The 7873-nt window shown below is 45.8% G+C and overlaps 1 protein-coding gene across 1 annotated transcript in view; it reads left to right on the forward strand.

Moving 5' to 3' along the window:
* abcc10 (ATP-binding cassette, sub-family C (CFTR/MRP), member 10) overlaps positions 1–7873 on the forward strand; it is a gene marked incomplete in the record, with an annotated part of 48960 nt that overhangs the window by 1110 nt on the left and 39977 nt on the right. Inside the window, 2 exon segments of the mRNA XM_014023914.1 lie at positions 5692–7054; positions 7182–7409. Coding sequence (XP_013879368.1) covers positions 5692–7054; positions 7182–7409 — 1591 coding nt within the window.

Below are 7873 nucleotides of genomic sequence, written 5' to 3' on the forward strand. Positions count from 1 at the left end.
ATATTTATGTATTATTGTAACCAACAAGACAAATTAAGTCATATATATGGATTTAATTATGATATCAGAATGATCCAGGTATCAAAATGTAGCTTTTAAAACCAAGAATCTGAAAATGTAATTAGGTCATTTTGACCAAATTTTACTTAATCCTCATTTCAATATGATGGGTCACATTTTTGCTCATAACTTCCTTAATGTTCAAGTTCTTTCCATGAAATTGTAAGAAAAGATCACATTCTGTTTTTCATAGGAAGCACCTTGTATCCTAATAATAATAAAAACGTATAAAATCCAATGAAAAGTAGCATAAAGGGTATAAGATAATATTAAAAGGCTCATATCATCAAACTACAACATCGTTAACTGGATGTATCTTGGAATGTAAGGAAATGAAAACCATTTTAAAACTATGTGGACATTTGTTTTGTAAACAAAACTCCTCAACCAATGACCGCCTGCAAAATGTGTCAAGTGATGAAGATGAGTATCAATACGCTTTGCTAATGCTTACCATTGCTATTCTGTAGCAACAAAACATACTTATAACTTAATACTGTTTTAGACCATAATCAAATTTGGACAAATGCAGTTAAAATAATGTTCTTCACGTAAACTTATCTATTTAAGGTGTCACTAGAAAAACTCGGATGACTAAATTTGATCCTATTTTCAATGATGTGGTCTTCAAAATGCACTGACAGAAAACTCAAAACGAGTCTGAACCATCAGCACACTGTTGAAATTCCTAAAAATAACGAAACAGGAGCAAATAACAAGCGAACACTCAGAGCAGTGTTAAACAGTTTGTCACAGCAGTTTAGGGAGAAAATGGCAGCAGATGCTGTCAACATCTCTACATTTTCTTTACCTGTTCTCCTGTCCGGGTCATGGGGAGCTGGTGTCTATTGATAGAAACCAGCTCAGTTTACAGTGTGAGATTTCAGGCGATACCCTGGAGATGTCTCCAGTCCATCACAGGGACACATAGTGACAAACAAAAACAACCAACTATTCACAGTCTCACTCATACTTAGGGACAATGTAGAGTTGCCAGTGTACCTAACATACATGTTTTAGGTCTGTGGTTTTGTTCTTGGGGAGAATATGCAAACTCCACCCAGAGAAGCCCAGGTCAGGAGGTGATCCTGTGACGTTCTCACTCAGAGGCCACTGCTCTATTTACTTCACTGCTGCACTGCACCCTAGGTTTTATTTCAAAAAGAGGAACAGTTTTATTTCAAACAGTTTTATTTCAACAGTTTTATTTCAACAGTTCCCTTTCAGTCAATTCACTTGGTACAACACATAACTATGGGAAACCACGCCCCTGCGTGTCCTGGCTGAAGCCACCTCTAATCACGCCTTTAGGCAGATGACATGATGACGACAGATGTCAGGCTCCGCCTGCACTATATACTGTCCGCCATCACAGTCTCTCCTCAGTTCTTACGCTCTTCACCTTGCTAAGAACACCTCTTTGAGTCAGGCTAATTAGCTTCTGCTAATTAGCTMTGCTTGTTCGAAGGTTCTTAAAATTAGCTTAACAGCTTTTGTTGGCGTTAGCCACTGCTGCCTTCTGGTAACTGTGTCTGCCCGCGGAGCGCTAGTTTTGAGTTGCCTTTTAATTAAATTTAGCAAATTTTGTGGTTCGGGATGAGCACAAAATTACCTCAAAAGAAGCAGAAGTCTACTGTTCGCTCCTGTCCTCGGGTGCAGCTTCTCGCTCCATGAGAAGGACCAGCACGAGGCTTGCCCGGTCTGTCTGGGGATCGTTCACGCTCGGAGAGCGTTGGCGGAGCTCAAAGCACATGCGTTTTGCCACCAGCTTCGTCACTCAACCCTGGAGGGACAGGTTAAGTTCTTGGAAAAAGTGCTGGGCGAAGCTGCAGTCGCACGGCAGGACCCACTCCTCTCCGAGTCCAGTAACCCYGTTCAGTCCYAGTCCGACAAGGAGGATTTGTCGGTCGAAGTCCCTGCTTCCAGCTGGGCGGACCGCGTGGAGTACATGGAGGGGTTAGCCGAAGATGAAGAGGAGGGTTCCCAGTTTCAGCTGGGCCTCCACCAGGAAGATGAGGACGTGTTGGATATTGGCCTGGATGTTCATCTGTCGGAAGACAACGAGGAACCCAGCTCGGGTCAAGATGCCCCCGCTGCTGCGGAGATGGACCAGGACGACACGTCTTTCCTCTCCTTGTGTCGTCGTGCGGCTCGGAAACTACAGGTGGAGTGGCCCGCTCCCCCTCCTGCACAAAAACCGTCACGGTTCGCTGTTTTTTTCTCCCCACTGAGCCGACCGCGGTGAAGAACCGTCTTCCCATGTTCCCAGGCTTCGTCTCGGAGCTGACGTCCTCCTGGAACAAACCTCTGTCCACCCGCATCACAGTACCCGGCTATGGACAGTATTTAGATTTAGAAGGAGCTGAAAAAGCTGGACTAGTAGTAATAATAATAATCATTTTATTTGAAAAGCTCCTTTCTGGACACCCATGAACACTTACAGCTTTATATCATCATAGAAGAATGTGTGAAATTACAGAGACAAGCTGGAATGAGTTACAGAGCATGGATTACAATTAAGGTGGAAATGCTAATCTAAAGAGATGTGTTTTCAAAGCAGACTTGAACACACGAAGAGAGGTGGTGTTTCTTAGGTCAGGTGGTAGAGAGTTCCAGAGGAGAGGTGCAGAACAGGTGAAGGRCCTGCTCCCCATGGTGGAAAGGCGGGCAGTGGGTACTTGGAGTCTTAGGGAAGAAGAGGATCTGAGAGAGCGGGAGGGGATGGAGATGTGTACGAGGTCAGACATGTAAGGAGGGGCAAGATGGTGGATAGCTTTGAACGTGAGAAGAAGYATTTTGAAGACGATGCGTGATTTGACCAGGAGCCAGTGGAGCTGCTGCAGGACTGGGGTGATGTGGTTATGGGAAGAGGTTTGGGTGACCGCACGTGCGTCTGAGTTCTGGACCATCTGAAGCTTATGGAGGGATTTGTTGGGGAGGCCAAAAAGAAGAGAGTTACAGTAATCAATCCGTGAGGTCACAAGACTTTGGACAAGGATGGCTGTGGTGCGGGGTGTGAGAGATGGACGGAGACGGTTGATATTTCTGAGGTGGAAGTAGGCAGACCGAGTAACATTACTGATGTGTGCAGTGAACGAGAGAGTGGTATCGAGGATGACACCAAGACTCTTGACCTGAGGGGTGGGGGTTAGCAGAGAGTTGTTGATAGGGATGAGGAGATTATTAGATTTTGAGATTGAATTTTTAGTGCCGACAAGGATGATTTCTGTTTTGTCACTATTCAGTTGAAGGAAATTGTCTGAAAACCAGTGACTGAGTTCATTGAGACAGTCAGTGAGGATGGAGGGAGGGTGTGTGGAGTTTGGCTTGGTTGACAGGTAGAGCTGTGTGTCATCAGCATAACAATGGAAACGGATACCAAACTTGTGGYAAATGTAACCAAGAGGAAGGAGGTAAGTAATGAAGAGAAMTYGTCCAAGGACAGAGCCTTGGGGCACGCCAGTGGAGATGGGGGATGACTCAGAGCTGAAGGATTTAATCTGGATGAATTGAGTGCAGTCAGAAAGATAAGATTTGAACCAGTTAAACGCAGTACCTGAGATGCCAATGGATGTGAGTRTGTTYAGGAGAATAGAATGAGAGATCGTATCAAAAGCAGCACTTAGGTCAAGGAGGATGAGGATGGACAGGAGACCAGAGTCGGCAGCAAGGAGAAGATCGTTGGTGATTTTTACGAGGGCAGTTTTGGTGCTGTGGTGGGGGCGAAAACCAGATTGAAACTCCTCATAAAGGTTATTGTTGGAAAGGTGAGAGTGGAGTTGACTGGCAACAACTTTTTCCATAATCTTGGAGATGAAGGGCAGGTTAGAGATTAGACGAAGATTACTGAAGTTACTTGGGTCGAGACCGGGTTTCTTGATGATGGGGGTAATGGCTGCAGATTTAAAAGCTGTGGGAACAATATCAGAAGTCAAGGAGGAGTGGATAATAGTGGTGATGATAGGGAGCAGAGACGGGAGGCAGGATTTAACAATAACAGTGGGAAATGGATTGAGCTGGCAGGATGAGGGCTAATGCTACGTTCACACCAAACGCGTTTTGAGCGGCAGGAGTGGCCGGTTTAAATGCAAAGTCTATGGTGGACGCGCCTCTAGGGGTCGTGCGTCGCGTCACGTACGTTTTGGACGGCGCACAAGATGGCGGAAGCATTTTCCGCGCATGCAGTGCTGCGGTAGCCGCCGCCACCCGAGCCGCCGCCAGAGTTCAACTATCTGAACTTTTCGCCGCTCGACGCATCTCCCACTGAAAACCGAAACAGACGGACTGGAGATCTTTACCTGAAATCGACCGTGTGCAGTTGGATTTTCTGGCAGGACATATCCGCACCGATGTGGATCAGCTGCTCAGGACAAAAAAAAAGTCAGTGAGCTGGCAGCTTCTGGAGTGACGAAACTAACTGAACAAATCGCCTCTAAATCATCTGTTGAATTAATTATCTGCTGTGTGCAACGTTCGCTTGTTTTTTAGTAAATAAATCAAAGCCATTTTCTTTTATTTTTATCTTTATTCACCTGCCATGGACATATGCTCCTCACACACCCGGCTGCAGCCGCTGCTGCTGCTTCTCGTTCTGGTCTGAACACCAGTGCGTTTTTTGGTCTGAACATAGTACGTCCAACTTGAGGCGTTTTGCGCTTTTTGGCCACTTAAAACGGATTCGGTGTGAACGTAACCTTAGACTTGCTAATGCTATCTGAGATGTCAGCGGCAGGGGGTAGAGAGAAGACAGAGAGGTGGACAGTGAATATTCCTCCTATGGAGCCGTCCCTAGCAGTGTATTTGGCCCCGTCTCACAACCATGGAGTGAGCGGGCCCACCACGCTTCCTTCAAAGCCATGTAGAGTTTCTGCTGCTCAGCTTGAAAAAATTTACAAGGCTCAGGCCACCACTGCTCGCACTCTGAGCTCCATTAGCATGCTTCAGACATACCAGGCGATGTCTCTGGCAGAGCTCAGAGTTCAGGTACCCCCCAAAAGTCCTCTGTTACCTCTCTTAAATGAGGTCAGACTCACCTCAGATTACATCCTCCGTGCGTRCCGCGGTGCAGCGCTCTCCCTGGGCAGAGGGATGGCTTCAACTGTGGTGGCGCAGAGGCATCTGTGGTTGAGGCTCTCTGATGTCCCCGACAGAGACCGAGCTGCATACCTGGATGAACCAGTGATTGCTGCTGGGTTATTCAGTCAGTCTCTTGACATCATTCAGGCGAAGTTTGAGCACATGGTTGCCCCGCRGCACAGCTGGGCTRGGTGAAGAGCGGTTACCGAACTGAGGAGTGACTGTGATGGCGGACAGTATATAGTGCAGGCTGAGCCTGTCATCTGTCGTCATCACGTCACCGGCCTAAAGGTTAGAGGTGGCTTCAGCCAGGACACGCAGGGGCATGGTTTATGTGTTGTACCTCATTCCTCTCCTTCAGGGAACAGTAGTTATATGCATAACATTACGTTTTATTTCAACATTTCAAAAAGAGGAACAGTGGAACAAATTTACAACAGTGGTTACATTTCACATTTCTGAAATGTTTTGTTTGTTCGTGTAGGACAGGTGAAGTTCTGCATCTGTACACCTGCAGAATGTTAAGGTGTTTGATTAACTCTTTCTACTTTGCAGAAGTAACCTTTTCCAAACATCTCCTCCATGTGGTTGGATGCTCAGGCTTGTGTCGTCTCTGCTAATGGCGCTGCTGTTCACTGCAGACATTGTGTTGGTGAGTGTCCTCCAGCAGGGGGACATGTACCTGGACGTTCTTACTGACAGCTGTGCAGTCCTGGCCTGGCTGCTCCACAGCGGTGCAATCAGAGTGCTCCAGATAACTGGTTTCAGGAGAACCAGAGGACCTGCACTGCTGCTAGTCATGACTCTTCTGTCAGTGCCCAACCTTGTCTTCACCTTGATGGTTTACTGTGACAAGAAGGAATATTTAAGGCTTACRGAACCTCTTTGCCTGGGAAYACTTGTTCTGGCCTCGGCTCGGATGCTCCTATTACTAATTTACCTCCTGGCATTTGTTTTCCCCTGCATCAGTGCTGCTGAATACACCTTGTACGTTAACGCTGTGGATGACTCTCCACTTCCTACAGAGAGCACTCAGCTAAACACAGGTGATATGGTAGCTGAGGATGGAAGCAGCTGCCTCTCTKGACTGTTRTACCTGTGGCTGAATCCTCTACTCAAACGAGGACAGCAAGGAAAGCTGGAGAAAACATCTGATGTGTATCACCTTCCCCAGAAGCTTCGGACTGGTGTTGTTTGGCAGCACTTCAGTCAGTGCTGGGAAATGTGCCGACTGAGGGCGGAACTCAGCAACCAGCAGGATCAGTGGCCCGGTCCAGTCAGCAGAAGCCTCCTGAATAGCTCKAGTTACGAGGAGCAACCGTTAGAGCTGGATGGTAATGTGGGATTACTCAGGGTCTTGCACAAAGCATTTGGGCTGTGGTACTACATRCTTGGCATTTTAAAAATTACAGTCAACATATGTAGTTTTGCAGGTCCCTTGCTCCTCGGCAGTCTAGTGAACTTCATTGAGGAACAAGGAGCCCCTGTCAGCAGGGGTGTATGGTGTGTGCTGGGTCTCTTTGCTTCAACTCTTCTAAGCTCCGTTCTCAGAAACATTTTTGTCTTTGAAGTGTCAAAGGTGGCGCTGTCAGCTCGTGCCTCTCTTGTGTCGGCCATTTATTCCAAATCCCTGCGAGTTAGCAGCTGCAGCCTGGCTGGCTTTACTTTGGGAGAGGTGGTGAACTTGATGAGCACTGACACAGACCGTGTGGTCAACTTCTTCAGCAGTTTCCACGAGCTCTGGAGCCTGCCTTTTCGGTTCTCCATCACCCTCTACCTGCTGTATCTGCAGGTAGGTGTAGCGTTTCTGGGAGGGCTCTGTGTAGCATTGGTGCTGATGCCGTTCAACAAGTTCCTTGCCTCCCGCATCCTTAGTAACAACAAACACATGCTGAAGTGCAAAGATAATCGTGTTAAGGTAAGATCCAGCTTTATATGACTGACTGTGTAAAAGTACAATACTCTGCATTTTCAGAAAWATCTTAATCCTTTTATAAATCATCTAGTTGAGAGTTTAAATTTTTCTTTTTGTTTTTATTTTAAAGTTGATGACAGAAATCCTCTTTGGCATTCGTGTCATTAAATTCTACAACTGGGAGCTCCATTTTACCCAGAAGGTGACTGAACATCGGAAACAAGAACTCTCCCATCTGAAGGCCATTAAGTACCTGGATGCCTTGTGTGTCTACACCTGGGCTGCTCTGCCAGTGGTCATCTCCATCCTCACTTTTGTCACGTATGTGTTGCTTGGACATCAGCTGACTGCAGCCAAGGTACAAACTGAACGCTGTGTGTCTTGTTGCCACAAAGATTTCATGTTAGTTGTGACTGTACAATTTTATCATAGTTTTAGTATCGTTACTAGTAAAACAAAACAATATTTCTAAKATTTAGCCTGTTTCAAGCAGTAGGGATGCTTTATGACAGGGTTTCTTAAACTTTTTGACCTCGGGGCCCAATTTGTTGAACATAAAGTGACACGAGGCCCAGTCAGACATTACCAAGGTATGGATCAAAATGATAATTATTCTAAATTTTGGTTTAATTTGTATTGTATTTGCATTATAACTAAATTAAATACACTTACAGTTAAAACTCCTGTCAAATAATCACAAGACATCATTATGACAAACATTTTTCTATATTGTAAACCTGCCCATAACAATTATTTGATCAAATACAACAGTCAGTCAACAGACCACTCAGGCTTTTCAACACAAATATATATATATATATT

This window comes from Austrofundulus limnaeus, unplaced genomic scaffold (assembly GCF_001266775.1).
Source record: "Austrofundulus limnaeus strain Quisiro unplaced genomic scaffold, Austrofundulus_limnaeus-1.0 Scaffold396, whole genome shotgun sequence".
Lineage (NCBI taxonomy): Eukaryota > Metazoa > Chordata > Actinopteri > Cyprinodontiformes > Rivulidae > Austrofundulus > Austrofundulus limnaeus.